Below are 18153 nucleotides of genomic sequence, written 5' to 3' on the forward strand. Positions count from 1 at the left end.
AATTATCATATAGAAATAAAAAACCTGAATTGTTAATTGACGCTGTTTGAACACGTATATCTTGTCATTTAACATGCATATATTTGCCTGGACATTTCAACAAAAACATTCAACATTCACACTTACCCTCATTCACAGTAGTGCTGTGCCACACTACAAATTTTAGTATTGATCCAATACCAAGTAAATACAGGGCCACTATTGCTGATATCAGTACCAATAATTTTAAGTTATTCAGGCAGCTAATTGGGGGAGAGTAGCGTGCCATAACTTATCAATTTACAAATTCTGAACACATTTCAGGGGAATAATGGAGTTTGATATAATCTTTATTTCACCAGGAAGTGAAACACCTGAGAATTAAACATTTTTAGCACTACTATGGAGTGGCTCATACTGATAGTGGTTTACATGTGAGAGACAGACAGCCTTGTCAGTATTGGGTGGTGGTCTTAATTAAAGGGTCCTCCCGTGTAATGAAGGGAAGACTTCACCTGCTGGGCAGCCTGTATAGGCAGGTTTTCTCTCACGATGTCTCAGGCACCCAGCTTTGTTTTATTCCTACTTTGGTTTGATTGTGTTATAGTCATCTGTAACTGAAGTCACATCCTGATAGCATGTAGTTTTTATTTCCTAGTAAATTTTCTGACAAACTGTTGTTGTGTGGATCTCCCTTCTTTGGCCCTGAATGAGCCCGCCATAACATGAAACTGGAGGAGACACAAGTCCCTTGTTGTTTTAGGAAGATCATACACCATAATAATCTGCTCACACAGATATGCAGAGCCGCTTGGTACCCCTGCTATGCCCCCTATGAATAATGGAGCTCGAGTATCCTAGTAGCACAAAGCAGGACCCTGCCCAGGTCTGGATCAGAACATGCTTGTCTGGTTGCTGCTTAGCAGACTCTGCAGTAAGATTTTTAATCCTGCTTCTTTCATCACACGTGTCCTTCTGGGGAAATTAAGCTAATGTGCAAGTACCGTAAGCTTTGTTTCTGAGGGCCTACAGTGGGTGAGGTGTGAGAAAATGGCCTTACTGCTCAGTAGATCTAAGAACTCAATAAACATTTTCCTGATAAGTTTAAAGTTGCTAGTTTGAATCTATCCATCCATTCTCTTCTGCTAATCCTTATCAGGGTAAAAAAAACAGACAGACAGCTGGTCACACTCACATTCACACCTATGGACAATTTTGAATCATTGGTTGACCTTACCCCACTGATTGTCTCTGGACTGTGTGAGGAATAAAAAACGAGTTTAAAGTTCCCATGCTAATTAAAATGAGGGGAAAGCAGGACGCTCTCTGGGTCAGGCTTGCCCATCTGATTGATGAGTAACAACATAGAGTGTGACATGTTGTTTCTCAGTCATGTTCGGCATCTGGTTTAAAAAAAGTTCAGGGGGTGGAAGCCAGAGTTGAGAATTCACCCCACTACTTGCTTAATTTATGACCTCAGTGAACAGTTTCCTTTTGTGTTCCTGGTTTCAAATGATCGCTGCAGGTCACCGTGGCTACATCTGTCTTTTTTATAGTCTGTGACTTTGTGCATCATTAGCTGAGTGGGCACTGACTAACAGGCTGTCATCGTGTCTGCAGCCTAAAACTTTTAAATGCTTCTGTGTGACAGACGCCTCAGAAACTGGCAAATATGTTAACTCTTCACTACATAGAGAACAGAGGACAGCTACAGCAAACAAGGAAATGAACCCCTGTGTCTGTAATATTTTATTGCCATCAGATGAACTGTCATTGTGGCAGATTAGCTCTTTTTCAACCAAGACTTAAACACTTAAAAGTTCAGGTCTACAGTTTTCACTCAGTGTCTCCAGGCAGGTTTTACTCCAGCTGCTGGTGGGATAATAATTCAGTGAGGGTGAAGGAATATTGCAAAAGGGGCAGGATGACAACTATACATGTATGCACGTGTTGCCCCACACAGATAAAGACGTGTGTGCCTAAAATAGCAAGCTGGGCTGTTCCACACATGTAGAGCACTCTGTGAGGAGATCCCAGGGAGGCGAGCGTCACAATTCAGCTTACACAAAGAAAAAAAGAGGCGAGAAGATGAAAGAGACTAGTGAGGGACGCGGCAAGCATGAGAGCATGACATGGCTGAACCACAGGAGGAGGAGGCTGTGATTAATGACATTCAAGCTGTGAAGGTGTCTCAGTGCAGAGCCAGCCTCCCCGTTGTATCCTCAACCTCCTCTCGCAGTCACTTCTCTCCATCTGTTTTGATGCAGCTCATAACAGATCGTCACATTATCCTCCCTCCGTCTGGAAACCGCAGCAGCCTTGGGATTAAACCCAGCACCACACTCCTCTCAGTGCTGCACCTGGGAGGCAGCTGTACACAGCGCGTTACCTGACTGGACATTTGAAACAAACCCTCAGAGCCCATTCTTCGTCTTCTTAGGTGCTCACTGGAAACACTTAGGTTAGGTTTTGATTCAGCAGGAGCCTCTGCTCTGCTGCTTCAGCTCCTCCAGCTGCTGCGAGGAACTTTACGAGGAGCCAAGGTGCTTTTGCTCCTTTGATTTCTCACCTGGATGCTGAGGAGATCAACAGGATGGACCTCACCTACATTTGTCTCCTCTTCACGGCTCTAATGTTGATCCAGCACAGCGAAGGTAAACCCGTTTTTATATCTGTCCAATTAGATGTTTGTTACTAGATGGGTGGGATGTAAGGACTCTGTTTACATGGTATAATTTACATGATCCTCTTAAAAGACAATGCATCACTAAGCAAATTAAGGAATATGTTATTCTTTGAGATCTAAGTATTTCTCCAGACGCTGATTAATTTTTATTCCCCTTTCAGGACTCAGTTTGATTTTATTAGCCAGTGAGTTAATAAACAGGTTTGTGGACTACCATGGCAACTTGTTAATTTTGGAGCCCTGAAATTAATAAAAGGTAGAAAAGAGTTATCAAGCTTACAAAAATAATAAACAAAAGTGGTTAAATAAAAAATAATGACCTTTTTCTGTATCTCTTACATAAATACTGCTCATTTTTAATACCGTCACAGCTTCTGCAAATCAAGTATCAAAAATCGATTAGGAATATTTAAACAGTGTTTGAGATGTCAATAAATTATGAATTTATTCATTTTCATGAAGGAAAAATCCACAGCACTACACGTTATTTTTCATGACATGAAAGCACTGCAACCTCAATATTTTAATGTTCACATTATTCATATTTTAATTGAAAGCAGAAAAAACATCAGGACTGTGAGGCTGTATAATGAGATCTGCAGCTAGGCGCTCTGCTCTCTGGTTTCCACAGTCGAGCTCATCGTGACATTTTATTATTCAAAAAGCAATCAGAGGTCACGTAGCGTGTAAGGACTCCCTCTGTTGTCGCTTTCTAGCTCTTGGATGATGAAGTTTTACAGTGTCAGTGTCACGGCACCCTGTGACCTGTATATAATCATACCCTTGCTCTTTCAGCAAATTCCTGTGTTGAAGGTCCTACAAACAGATAGCTGTGGAAGGCCGCCTCACACTTCAAACATGATAGAGGTCAAATTTAAAAAGAATATGTCTAATTCAGGCTAAAAATGTCAAAAGTGCATTTATACTTCTCTCACTCTTCAATGTTGATGAAACTGGAACTAAAAGTAACTTTCCAACGTCACCATCTTCCAACACAGGATTGCTTTGTGTTTTAAAACGGCTGGTCTGGTTATAGTAAAACACCGCCAAATGTGATCTTTTCTGGGACCAAAACACCAATGAGAATAATACTGGAATAAAGTGTAGGTTCAAAATACGAAACCCCAGTGAGCAGCATCACGATGGTTTCACCTTTCTTTGCATATTGTCGACTTGCTTCAGGTCTTTGAAGTTGCCGGGCTTTCATTCATGCACAGCACTCATGCAAGGACCCACCACAGCATTAGAGTCAGGTTGCGGTCTGGACTTTGGATCATTGCAGACCTTGGGTCATTGCATTACCTCAGTACTTTTCTTTTTCAGACATTCTGTTGGAGATTTGCTGCTGTGCTTGGGATCACTGTCTGTTTTAGGCCAAGCTTTAGTCCAAACTTTAGGCCTCACACTGACTCTAGAATACATTGCTATGTAGGTAAGTTCACAGTGGATTCAATGACTGCAAAGTGCCTGTTGCTGCAAATCAAGATCAAACTGTCACCCTTCTACCACCATGCTTCACAGTTAGTGCTCTCCAAGCAAAGTACTTTCTTTTACAGAAGAGGCTTTCTCCTGGGAACCCTTATAAATAAGCCATACCTGTTCACTCTTTCTCAGTTCAGAGAGCTGTTCACTTGGAGGTGGCTGTAGCTCAGATCACCCTCTAATTGGAAGGTTAGTGGTTCGATCCCTGTCTGCTCGAGTCTGCATGCCAAATATCTTTGGGTAATAACTAGGGATGGGTATCGTTTAGGTTTTATCCGATACCGGTGCCAAATCGGTACTTTTGAAACGGTGCCGGTGCTCAAACGGTGCTCAAACCGGTGCTTAAAGAATGGAGAACACAAAATTGGTCCAAAAACCTCTCATGTTCAGCTGTTTTTTGTAAAAATATAACAATGTTAGCCTTTTCTGCAGCTATGGGGCATATATGGTATCACTCTTGGATGGAAGCAGTGCTTAAACAATGGAAAAAACACAAACTTTGTCCTAAACCTCTCATGTTTAACTGTTTTCCACTTTTTCTTTGGTCATTTTAGCCTTTTTAGCCAGGGTGAAGGGAGTATCTGCCATCAAACAAGAGGACAGCCGCATGTAGCTATGATGATGTTTGCTAGTTCACCTTACATGCATTAATGTAATAACGTGGTTAGCCTACTCAACGTAAATTAGCTACTCACGCAGAGAAGAACGGCTGCTGCCACCATCATCCGTCATCATTTCTGCTACACTGGCAGGGCTAGGGGCCAGGACTCTCCTCTTCGTGTTTTTGGGGGATGTTGCATAACAGGCAACCCACCCGCAGTAGATGTGCTCGGTGTGAGGTCTCGCAGCAAGCCATCAAATACGGCGCATTTCTCGGCTTTTAAAAAAACCCGCTATGCGTCGCCAGGTGTTTCATCGGATTTGAGGTGTTACCTCCTTTGACAATATCACAGTATCAACTTAAAGCACTTGTTGCTGCTGAGTTTGCATATTTTGCTGTGAAGTACAGCCAGACTTTTGACCGCTTCGCCTTGGACATTTTTAATCTGTAGCTCTGCTCTAACAGAACGTACGTACCTGGCCCCGCCTACTATCCTCGGAAACGTAAAATGATTGGCTAGAATCTAAAGTGTATCACAGCTCAGGAAAAAAAAGCACCGAAATAAAGCACCGAAATGTGCGCTGCTTTTCGGTCTGGTTACTACCGTTTATGTCAGAACCGGTACCCATCCCTAGTAATAACCCCAGGTTTCCTGCACTGGAGTTTGAATGATAGATAGGTAGACAGACAGATAGATAGCACGTAGTTAGGGAATACATAGAAGATGTTTTCGTGTGAATGAGGCAAGCCATATAAAGTGCTCTGAGTAGAGGAGTGCTGTATAAGACACCAATATTAAATAAATTCTAACAACAGCTGATCAAGCTTAAATGTGCAGCTGTTGTTTAACGCGACATCCGCTGGTTTCCTCTTTCTGGCGCAAAGTGGGCAATAAACAAACGAGAGAGAAAAGCCGATCAGCTGATCATTGATCAGTTTCATGATCATGTTCATTGAAGTAGAAACAGGAGAGGGAGGGCAAAGAATGAGCGAAGAAGAGGCAGCTGTGCAGCGTAAAGACAGAATAACTCCAGCTTTGTGTCTTTTTCCATCCTAGCCGAAGTCCGGGACAAACTGTGTTCCTTTTCAGCTCAATACAAAACGCGTAATATTTTCTCTGAATACCGGACGATTCCAGTTTTTACAGGACGGTTGGCAACTCTAATAACTAACCTTATGAATAAAATAAAGTTCACTATCAGTAACATCATAGCACCCACCCAGCTGTATAGAAACTCCGTCATGCTAGCTAGTACGCAGTAAGAGTTATTGTAACTGACTGTAAAAAGTCAGCACAACGAAAATAAACTCCACCTAAACTTGGTTTATATCTGACCCAGATAGACTGCAGGTCATTACTTCTTACCTGAAGTTCAGTTCACCTGACACTCGGACCGGCGGCCGCCTCGGGTCTCTCCTCCTCCTGCCTCCCCTTTCTCTCATCCTCCTGCTGTCCTCCACCACTTGCTAATGTTACTGAATCTGTGGAAGCTCCGCGATAGCCACCACCAAACAACTGAGTTATTTTTACACACCGGCCAGCATCTGGCCAATCCACCACCTTTCATTGTTTATACCGTTACCAAAAAAAATAAAAAAATCATTGGCCCATAAAAATGAAAAATCACCATAGACGGGTAAGATGGGACGATTTAGTCTGTGAAGCTGAGTTTGAGCCACACAGAAATCCAACCATGAACACAAAACGACCTCTTGTAGCCTCCAGCTAACATACCTGAGGGCTGCTGAGGAAATAAGTCTTACAGCTGTACATGCTAAGGACTGTGCGGTAAAACCCTTTTCATTGAAAATTAATTCTTTTTCAAATGACTGATGAGTCAAGTAAAACTGTGGATTTAATGAAAGCTGGTATAATCTGGTCTTTAGCTGAGTTTGGGTAACAATGCCTGGTTTAGGTGTTCTTCAGACTGTTAGCACATTCAATCCCCAGATATCTTTGTGAAGCAGCTAATAAAATGTTTTCAGAAACCTTGATGGTAAGGCCCTCACAGAAGGAAGAAGTAATTTTAAAAAATACAAAAGGACATTATTTCACATTAGCCCGAGGTATAGTTTGAGCCTGCCAGGAACTTTAAAAATCGAAGCAGGCTGGGATATTTAACTTTTTGAATAGGTCTACCTGCAGAACTGGATTGTGGATCTTTCATTTCTAAAACCAGGGCTGTGTTGTGTTTTCATACTCCTAAATTTCCTGCACAAGTCTAAACCAGGCTTTCTATTATAGAAGAGTCATTTACAAAGAAAGCTTTGTAGGCTTGATAAAGGTGCCTACAAAGTGAATAAAAATTCATTAATTATTTTAATATACAAATATTGAATTGAAACACTGGCAAAAAAATCATGGTTTGTCAAACAGACTCATTTCATGGTGCAGGCGATGAAGGACAAACACATTATCGGGTGTTTTAAAGAGTTATTTGTGATTTGAACTCATTTAAACTTTTGAAACACCAAAGACATAAAGTGGAATAACCAGTCTAGGTAGCAGCAGACCAGTGACCCCTCTGTTCTCAAAGATAACATTCCTGGTTTGGTCTTTAGGTTTGTTGGCTTGAACCACACGCAGTGCTTACAATGGCTTACAGAGCCGATCTTCTCAAAAGAATTTACAAGCATAACAAATTTAAATCATACTTTATGCTCATTCTTGCATGATGAATTTATATTTGTGATAATAAAAATGTTGTCACATGTACAGTACGTGTCAAAGAAGCCTGACACCAAGTCTAATTTAGCATGCCACAGGCCAGCCAGCTGAAGTACAGCTGGGCACATTTATGTGTAATCCTGGTAAGAACAGGATTTGGTGCAGCATTACAGTATGACCCTCTTGGTGTTGCTGAATGAAAACCCACATCCTCAGGTAGATCTTAAAGGTTAAGGGACGGGGTGGCTACTTGCAGTTGCAAGTTTTCCTTTACATTTACACACCACAAGCTAACCGTTGTAATCATTTCGAGCAGTGTGCAGTTAAAAGGAAAATATAAATGGAAGTTGGCTGAACATCTTCTCTATGAAACAAGAATTACTGAGGTTTGTCATAAAGTGTGAGCACATTCTGAGAAACACCAGCGTTCTTCCTGTTTCTACATCAGTTGAAATCGTCATTATGAAATAGTACTTGTGGTTTCGGGTGTCCTGACCAACACTCAATCTACTCATTTCCTCTTGTTCAGCAGTGTGCATGCTCATTACTGTCACAGGGTACTACTTATGACTGAGGTGAGGCGAGGAGCTGCCTTTTCCATGAAATATTTAGCATACTGAATTACTGGGTACATGCTACCTCCATCATCTTAAACAAATATAGTTTGGGTAGAGTCTTTGTTAGCGTGAGGACCTCAGAGAATTTTTAAAGCACCTTTCTGTCAACATGTTGTCCCTACTCTTTCTCTACTTTTCTGGCTGCCGCTGTCTTTTTTTCCACTTACCAAACTGTCTACCGTTTTTCTTGCCATTTTTCTGTCTCCTCTATCTCCACCTTCCCGTTGGTCTTAATCTGTGCTGCGTGTTTTGTATTTGTCTATCACAGCCAGACATCTGAGCCTTATTAGGGATTGCTGGAGAAAGCAGCACTTTGAAATCACAAGACAACACCACAGCCTTTGTCTTCGAGCACTGAGGACACTAAATAAAACCTAACAGCCTGTATAACAACAGAAACAGCCTGAGCTGGTTGAAAATGTGCAGATGGGTGGTAATTTGAAAGAAAAACTACAACCCTGACCCTTACAGTTTGAGCCCTACTTTTCTGTTCCTGTCCATTTTTCCTTATAGTGAGACTGGTCACTGCAAATCAATGCAAAGTAATAACTCATATCACCTTTCTCTCCTGGGATAATGATGCCCCAGTCCACTAAATGATTAGATTAGGAAGAAATGTTTGGACTTGTACCCTGGGCACTCACCGGATTTCAGGCCAGCTGACTTTAGAATGAAACAAATGAAGTAAAAGAATTTGGAAGAATGGTGTTGGTGTCTCCAACAGAGATCAGCAGATTTGGACAGTCAGTAGCTAAGAGCAGATCAACTGTTCTGGTAGCAAGGGCACAACACTTTACTAAAATATTTGGGAATTTTTAAAAAATTTATTTTTTCATTTATTTTATTCATTTTACTAATCCTTGAACACAATCTTCATGCCACTATGTAACCCTCGTTTACATTTCCTATCCCAAATATTTTGGAATGAAACAAGCCATCAGCTGTCAAACAGCTGTTTGGTAAAAAGCTTAAAAATCTACAAAGACAATCTTCAAAAAGTCACAAATCTCTAATGTTTTGGCAAATAACATGAAAGGGTTAATTTCTCCGTCAAACTGCAACCTGTGCGTCAACACAAGGATAAAGTCAGGCTACCTTCTGGAGCTCAGGTGTCATCATAATCACTAACTTGACGCTCGTCGTTCTTCGCTCTGTGCTCACCTGTGCTCAGTCGGGAGGTCAGAAGGTCTCTGACAAAGCAACATGTCCAGGGTGGACGTCAGAGTTTCATCAGGGATGGTTGATGGAAAGTGTATTTTGTTTTTAAACTCTCAAGTGTAATTTTATTCTGCCTTTCGTGACATAAAACTGGAGACACTGGGGCTTCAACGGCCCCAAATTAGGCTGGGAGTTTACTCTGGCTTTAATGTTGGCCTCAGTACATTTTTATAATCTCCGAACGTTGTGCCCGCCAAGGGTAGAATGTTCAGAGACAATGCCCAAGAGTGCGCTCAAACTAAATACAGTGTTTTACTTCTTACACAAAACCACTGCATACCTTCTGTTTCTTTTCAAGTGTTTATGAATGCTGAAGAATTCAAAGGACTGAATGTTACAGTCTTTTCCTGGCTGAGAGGTTTGTACCTGTGCACTGACTTCTGCCAGTCCAAACAACCAGCTCATGGATTAGCAGCTGATCCATGTGTATATTGTCAAATATTGTCAAACCCCGCGGAGCCTACCAGACCCTCTCATAACAGGGGCAAGAAATTAAACTTTGGCTCAGCAGTCCGCACACGATGCAGGACCCTGAACAGGGGGTTTGCCTCTTGGTATTTCCCATGATTTTATTTTTGTTCTTAAGCCAAAGATGCAAAATAGCACACGAGCTTGCATGAATACTTGCACATGTATGTAAAGTATGCAGGTTCATATGCACAGGCATGTGGATACCTGTGCTAAAGGATCACAAAATACTAAATGCAAATTATGGGAAAGGAAATGTGCATCACACTGAGAGCTGCTTAAAGGACTGAAAGGGTGCCAAATACAGAGACGAAATCATAAGGTCCAGGAAAAGTTTAAATGTTTACATCCATAAAGTGTAATTCACTGCCTGTGGCAAGGAAACAATAAAGAACCAACTTTCAGCTTGAAGTCTGATATCACTCATGCTCCTATAGAGAACAAGACTGGCAAATATCCAAGTAAGATTTCAGGGACAGTGCTTCCCCCATAGTGTGTGTAAAATTTATTATGCCGAGCTCAAGATCAGTCTGATATGTTGTTGTTCTTCTTCTTATTATTAGTATTATTATCATTATTATTATAACTAGTAGTAGTAGTATTGTTCTGGCATTCATTAAGAGCATCACGTTCATGGTCTCTTTTGTATTGTATTTGTGTTACTTTTATCTGTCACAGCTGCTTTGAAATGTTCCCTGATATGCAAACGACTGATGGATCTGAATTATCGATTCAAATGTTTACTAAGACTGATATTAAGATTCTCAAAGCTCACATTATGATGTTTTAGTGGCAGAAAGCATCAGTTTGCAACTCAGGTTCTGGAAATGACACTAACCAGACAAGAACCGAACCCAAGGTGCTGACTGAACATTTTGGCACCTTGTTCCACACAGTGAGCTCTGCAGGAAGAATAAACTCAAAGTGGTGTTGCGTGACTTTTGTGATACATGATGTGACTTCTTACCCAGCTCGTGAATTAAATTGTCTTTTCATTTTGCTTTTGTTCTCTATGACACGTTCCTCTTAGATATTTTCTGCTTGTGACTGAATTAACACGAGAAGCTCTGATGCCCACCCAGTTTTTGTTCGTTTATTTCTGGCACAGTTAGATGCTTAGCTCTCATTGGCTTCTGCCCAAGACAAACAAAACCTGAAACTTGAAGGCTTGAAAAACATCTGGAATCAACTAAAGATGCTCAGCCTAAGCAGACTTAGCAGTCCCTGTATTTCCTCTGTCTCTGCAGGTTTGTGAGCATTGTAATTAACACAAACGTCTTTGGGACTGTGCACCAACCCAGTGTGAGTGTGAGTGATCCATTGAGTGTCTACCATCAGTCAATATCAGACCCCTAACTATAACCCTTAGGTGGCCTAAAATTGCCCCAGGAGGTTGTCCTTACCTCATTCAGCAGAGGTCATTTTGTCTTTATGATATAGTCATAAAATCTTGGCCTTTGTCATACAAAAAGGAGTATTTAATTAAATAAGGTGATAAGTTCAAAGACATTGTGATATATATTTGTGTGTCATCTGCATAGCTGTGATAGTTTATTTTGTTGTTGTTTATAATCTGTGCCAGTGGGAGCATGTAGATGTTAAACAGAAGGGGTCCCAAGATGGAACCTTGGGGAACTCCACATGTGATACTTGTCTGCTCAGATGTGAAGTTACCTATTGATACAAAGTATTTCCTGTTTTCTACGTATGTTTTGAACCAGTTTAGTACAGTTCCTGAAAGACCTGTCCAGTTCTCCAGTCGTTTGAGTAATATGTTGTGGTCAACTGTATCAAATGCTGCACTGAGATCCAGTAAAACTAGGACTGACATTTTTCCACTGTCTGTATTCAGACATATGTCATTAAACACTTTGGTCAGAGCGGTTTCAGTGCTGTGGTTCTGTCTAAAACCTGACTGGAAGGCATCGTAGCAATTATTCTGTTTTAAGAAGTAACTGAGCTGTTGAGAAACTGCTTTTTCAATGATCTTACTTAAAAACGGGAGATTTGAGATCGGCCTGTAGTTGTTCATTTGTGTCTTGTCAAGATTGTCCTTTTTCAGTATAGGTTTGATTACAGCAGTTTTTAGTGATTCTGGAAACACACCTGATAATAAAGAAAAGTTGACGATCTGTAACAGGTCTGACTCTAAAGTCTTTGAGACCTTTTTGAAAAAACTTGTTGGCAGGACATCTAAACAGCAAGAGGAGGAGTTCAGTTGACCTAAGATGTCCTCCAGGTCTTTGCTGTTAATAGGTTGAAACTGTTTCATGGTGTTTAAACAGTTTTTTGGTGGACACAGTACATATCCTGGATCTGCTGTTGATGTACCAATTGCTTGTCTAATTTTTTGGATTTTTTCAGTGAAGAATTTGGCAAAGTCATTGCAGGCCATGGTCGAATGAAGTTCAGCTGCCACTGACACAGGGGGGTTTGTTAGCCTGTCAACTGTAGAAAATAAGACCCGAGCATTATGGCTGTTTTTAGTGATGATGTCAGAGAAGTAGGACCTCCTTGCATTCCTCAGTTGTAAATTATAATTGTGAAGTTTCTCTTTATAAATGTCATAATGAACCTGGAGGTTTGTTTTTCTCCATCTGCGCTCAGCTTTCCTACACTCTCTTTTTTCATTTTTCACCAGTGTGGAGTTTCTCCATGGAGACTTTTTCCTTCCAGAGATAACCTTCACCTTAATGGGAGCAATAGTGTCCATTACATTTAACATGTTAGCATTGAAGCTATTGACGAGCTCATTGACTGACCCTCTGGACAGGTCAGGTGTTAATGGGAAGACCTGGTTAAAAATTGCACTACTGTGTTCAGTTATACACCGTTTTGTGATCACTGTTGTTGATATATTTGTGTGGGCTGAGATTTTACTTTCAAAGAAAACACAGTAATGATCAGACAGGCCCACATCAGACACAGTAACCTTTGAAATGCTCAGGCCTTTGGAGATCAGTAGGTCAAGAGTGTGTCCTCTATTATGTGTGGCCTCTGTTACATGCTGAGTCAGCCCAAAGTTGCCCAGAGTGTTACTCAGGTCTTTAGTCCCTTTGTCCTGAGGGTTGTCCACATGAATGTTAAAATCCCCAGCAATAATTACACAGTCAAAATCAACACAGATCACAGACAGCAGTTCACTGAGGTCATTAAAAAAGTCTGTGCAGTATTTGGGAGGCCTGTAAACATTAAGAAACACAACTTTGGATGGGGCCTTCAGCTGTAAAGCCACATATTCAAAAGACTGAAAACTTCCAGGAGATAGCTGCTTACATTGAAATGATTCAGGACCAAAATACATCAATGACCTCCTGACCCAGTATGAACCATCCAGATCCCTCAGGTCATCTGGATCCGGTCTTTTATCAGTTCCCAGAGTCAGAACCAGACACGGAGAAGCTGCATTCAGCTTTTATGCTCCTTATATCTGGAACAAACTCCCAGAAAGCCTCAGATCAGCTGAAACACTCAGTTTATTTAAATCCAGGTTGAAGACTCACCTGTTCTCAGCTGCATTTGAATAAAGCACCAAATCCACACTTTAAGCTTAAATTTCAAAACTTACATTTAACTACTGATTTTATCTACTGTTCTGATTTTATCTGTTTTGATTTTATATACTGTTGTTTGTTTGTTTGTTTGTTTGTTTGTTAATTAGTTAGTTAGTTTATTTGCTTGTTTTAATCAATTTTAAATCATGCTTTTTATTTGTTCTTGTTTCTAATGTCTCTGTAAAGCACTTTGAATCACCTTGTTGTTGAATTGTGCTATACAAATAAACTTGCCTTGCCTTGCCTTGCCTATATAGTAACTATTAAGTCTAATATACCCTAGTAAGCTATAGTACTTTTTCCTTTGGGAAGGTACCATCAGTCTGCAATTTTGTTGAAGAAAGATGTTGAATCTATTTAATATTTCTTGAGAAATAATTGATTTCTGTGCATTTTTTTTCACACTGCATCAAATTAAGGTTGATTACGTCGATTAAGCATCATGAGGTGGAGCGTGAGGGGTGGTTCCCTATTTTTTATTTATTTATTTTTGTTGTTGCTGGGAGTTGGAACCCTATTAGTTAGGTTGCTTAATATTTACGCTAAGTACTCTTTAAAATACCAGAATAGGGAGGATGGTGCAGGTTTAAGTTTATTAGATTGATCAGTATTGCTGAACTATGAAATATTTTTTTTTGCATACAGGTATAACAGAATAGCTTTAGTGTAGTTGTTGTTTTAAACTTGAGTATGAACATATACAAAATGCAGCAAGATATTAAAAAACAGTTTTGTTGATTAAAAAACATTATATCGGATTCATATCGGTATCGGCAGATATCCAAATTTATGATATCGGAATCGGTATCGGACATAAAAAAGTGGTATCGTGCCATCTCTAGTTGAAATGTGAACCTTTATGAACTTTCTTTGAAAAATGTGCATGAATAAAAACCTAATGTGATTCTCTGGGACACAGCCGGGTGAAGAACAGAGCAACACCTAAGTTTATTGTGAGAAAAGGTGTTATTTTGCTCCCACATGTAAATCGTGTAAATCCCTCTTGGACGCCTAAACGTTCTCCCATGCGCATCGAGAACAAGATCAAAGGCCGTCTGTGGGTTCTGCCTGCTTTATGGGCTCTCTGTGTGTACGTGTGCTTTTAAACATGTGTCTTTGTGTTTGTAAGTCTATGTTCAGGTACAATATTACATGTCATTCATGCTAAGGGAGTTGTGTTAAGTTAAGTGGGAAGGAACAGGGAGTTGTTCCGACGCTCCGGTGACAAAAACAAAGGCAATGACGGCTCTGGCTCTCTTATCGGAAACACACCAGGCCCGTTGGAGGGCATGGTGTCATGTGACTGTAGCTGTGAATGTGCTTTTCTGGGGTGTTGATGAAGACCTTGAGACTATAAAATTGAATAAAGTAATTTCCGACTTTAACAAAGTAAAAGCTGCACACAGACTTTCCTTTGTTGTGCACCCAAGGAAAACCTGTGAGTGAATGAACTAGTTAGGTTAAGAGTAGCTATTTCTACAGGTACTGGATTGATTGCCATGAAATTTCTAAAAGGCATTCATGGCCCCAACAGGCTGGATCTCTTTGTTGATGCATTAACTTATAATCCTGCAGTCGGCTCTACCGCCATGCAAGCCGCTCTTGAAGCTGCTCATGGTGGGTATCTGAACTTTCTTAATGTTTACCGTCTTCACCATCCATCGTTTGTATCCTGTTGATTTATGTTGACATTTCTTATTAGCAGCAAATGAAAATAAAATGAGTAATAAACCACCATACAAATTTAAACATTAATATCTGTACCCAGTCTAGATCTTAAAACCAATATTTTCAGTCTCATGTTTTACCAGTTTTCCAATCTGCCCCAGGGCTGGTGATGTGAGCAAACCCTGGCGTTATAGTTTCTGGATATAATAACTGGAAGTATATAGGAATGAAAGTTGGATGCAATGTCCATTTTTTCTTTAGGTCTATGAGAAACTGACCCTACTGCTCAGTTGATACACGGCCCCAGTAAACACTTTCCTGACGTGTCCCAGTGGCCATGCTTATTTAATACATGCTCGTATTTCAGACTAGGGGGCGTATGCTTTTTTGCACTGGACCTGCCCAATGGGTCCTGTTAAAATGACTACAGATTTTATATACAGTCTATTGTTTTTAGGCATTTGCAAATTATCAGTGGCAATTGCACATGCAAGCTCACAGTGTAAGGATCCCACAGTATTCCCACTCTTCCTGTTGATGCTTCACGTCTCTTTGCATTTGAAACACGTACATACCTGTAGGAATTCACGTGCTGTGTAGGCAGTTTTTAATGTATGTTTCCACCTCGAGGTACAACAGATCATCATCAGCAAAAATGTAAAGAAAAGAGACAAAGAGACTGACATGTGGATAAAATATGATTGCTTCTCTCCTCAACACCAGCTTTAGATGAGAACTGCTTCACACGGCTTCTTCATTAATATTGATCTAAACAGAATTGGCAGTAAAAATTTGAATTCTGAACTCAAATCTCAAGTTAATGCAAACATCTCTCATTCATCCACTCATGACAAAGCAGCAGAATCGCTGCATACTTGAGTAGATGACCATTAATAGCCGATAACCCTGCCCTGCCTGTGTGTTCCAGCCCTCTCTGTTTCGAGCTCTGTGCTGGAGGATGGCCCCCCAGTGCAGCTCCCCCATATGGCTCACCGGCGAGAGAAACGCTGCTCCTGCGAGAACCAGAAAGACAAAGAGTGCATTTTTTTCTGTCACATTGGCATCGTCTGGATCAACACCCCGAGGTGAGTCTGCGAGAGAACAAAATTAACCCTTGTGTGGTGTTCGTATTTTTGTTACACAGCCAGTGTTCATGGGTCTGGTGGACCCGCTAGAGTTTTGGCTTTCCAAATTAACACTATCAAACAATTTTATGTTAAATTACTCAACAGATGTTTACTTCATCCCAATTACAAGACATATGAACAGCAAACATGGTTAATTTTTTCCCTTTACCTTTGTTAGATCACATTTATGAATTAATGTGCTTCTCGTTTTTCTTTTATATAAAATGTTATAAATAAATCAGTTATAATCAAGTGGAGTGAGTGGAAAGACACAACACATTTACACGTGAAAAAATAATTAATTGTTTAATTTTTCTTTTGAAAAAAACTGAACACGGGTCTCACAGACCCGAACACCATACAAGGGTTAAACATTTTATGGCTTTGTTTCCTCTGTAATGAAACATTGGAGTGTTGCGATAAAGTTTACTGCCGTAAATGTGATGACAAAACAAAACCGAGAAAAGAAGTTGTCTATAATCTGTCCAAAGGATAAACAAAGCTCTGTGCGTGCAGCTTTAGCAGGGCCGTGGGTGGGAGGCTTCTGCAGCAGCTTCAGTCCATGAATAAGATTAACTTTCACTGTTTTGTCAAGGCAGTGATTTTCTGAATTTTCAGTGATTTTCCCCTTATTCTGCCTCAGACCAAAGACATGCACAGTAGCACATTAGCTTCACTGCTGAGTCTGAAGCAGATAAAGTGGTGACATGGAGCAACCATTCACCAACCATTCAGAGACTTGAATGGTTGGTGAGGCTAGAAATTTTCTCTACATTTCTCATTTCATTTCCATATTTCTCCTTAAGAGAGTCAGACTCTGCAGCACCCGTCCTACTGAGCATACATGTGTACACTCAACCACTTATCCACATCAGGGTCATGTGAGGAAAAACTCCCTTTAAACAGGAAGAAAATTCCAGCAGAACCAGGCTCTGGGAGCGGCAGCCATCTGCCGCGACCAGTTGCTGTGAGAGAAGGAAGACAGAATAAAAGACATACTGTGGAAGAGAGCTAGAGATTAATAACAGTATGATTCAGTGCATAGACGTCTATTAACACATAGTGAGAGAAGAAAAAACACACAGTGTATCATTGGAATCCCCCGGCAGCCTACACGTATTGCAGCATAACTAAGGGAGGATTCAGGGTCACCTGGTCCAGCCCTAATGATTCAGCAAAAAGGAAAGTTTGAAGCCTAATCTTGAAAGTAGAGATAGTGTCTGTGTCCTGAATACAAACTGGAAGCTGGTTCCACAGAAGAGGGGCCTGAAAACTGAAGGCTCTCCCTCCCATTCTACTTTTAAATTCTCTAGAAACAACAAGTGTGATGGTACTACAAGGTCATTAAGATAAAATGGGGCCTGATTATTTGAGCTTTAATACTAATACTACATTTCTTTAACTCTGTGAAGAGACAAGTGAGTAACAAAGGTTCCCTGAAACAGCCATGTCGGGTTGACTTGAATGTCTTTTCTAGTCCAGTTGTTCATATTTTTTAAAATGGCTGGCCTCAAATAAGAAGTAGGCGTGCAGCTCCCTTCACAATTGGTAGCAATTAACTTCATTTTAGTTCAGTATGCACAAGCAACGAGTAACCGCTTAGATGTGGTGGAGCTAATGAGAAAGCACACCTTTCCTAAAGAAGGGTTGTTTCTGCTCAGTTTCCTCTCCGTGTTTCAAAAGAGCTTTTTTTTAACCCTTTAACACCAACTCAACAGAGAGTCTGAAATCATGGTCGGACCTTTATCTGCCCACAGCTGCTTAACTCCTCACAGCCTGCTCCCGTTTGTGTGTTGACATTTCATCCTCAACTGTTTCTAGAAATGAGACGCAGTTATAATAATAATAACTCAATTTACCCCTGTTCAAAATAATGAGATGAAAAGATTTAAAGGTAAAAATGTGGAAGATAGTGTAGAAATCTTAGAATAAAATAATAATAAAATGGAAAAAGTAGTCTGGTTTGAGCTTTACTATATGTATTTACAGCATCATCCCTTTTGATAAAGTGCAATTATGCTGTTCAGTGTTTCCCTGAATTGGTTACTGCACTGTAAGCTGTTTCATGTCATGCCAGTAAGTCAC

At 40.5% G+C, this 18153-nt stretch overlaps 1 protein-coding gene across 1 annotated transcript in view; it reads left to right on the forward strand.

Annotated features, from left to right (window-relative positions):
* Window positions 1-2155: 2155 nt before the first annotated feature.
* si:ch211-202p1.5 (endothelin-2) overlaps window positions 2156-18153 on the forward strand; it is a 33597-nt gene continuing 17599 nt past the window's right edge. Inside the window, exons 1-2 of the mRNA XM_024805227.2 lie at window positions 2156-2633; window positions 15870-16026. Of these exons, the coding sequence (XP_024660995.1) occupies window positions 2573-2633; window positions 15870-16026 (218 nt within the window). The 5' untranslated portion in view covers window positions 2156-2572. The remainder of the gene's footprint in view (window positions 2634-15869; window positions 16027-18153) is intronic.

The sequence above is a fragment of the Maylandia zebra genome, linkage group LG15 (genome assembly GCF_041146795.1).
Source record: "Maylandia zebra isolate NMK-2024a linkage group LG15, Mzebra_GT3a, whole genome shotgun sequence".
Lineage (NCBI taxonomy): Eukaryota > Metazoa > Chordata > Actinopteri > Cichliformes > Cichlidae > Maylandia > Maylandia zebra.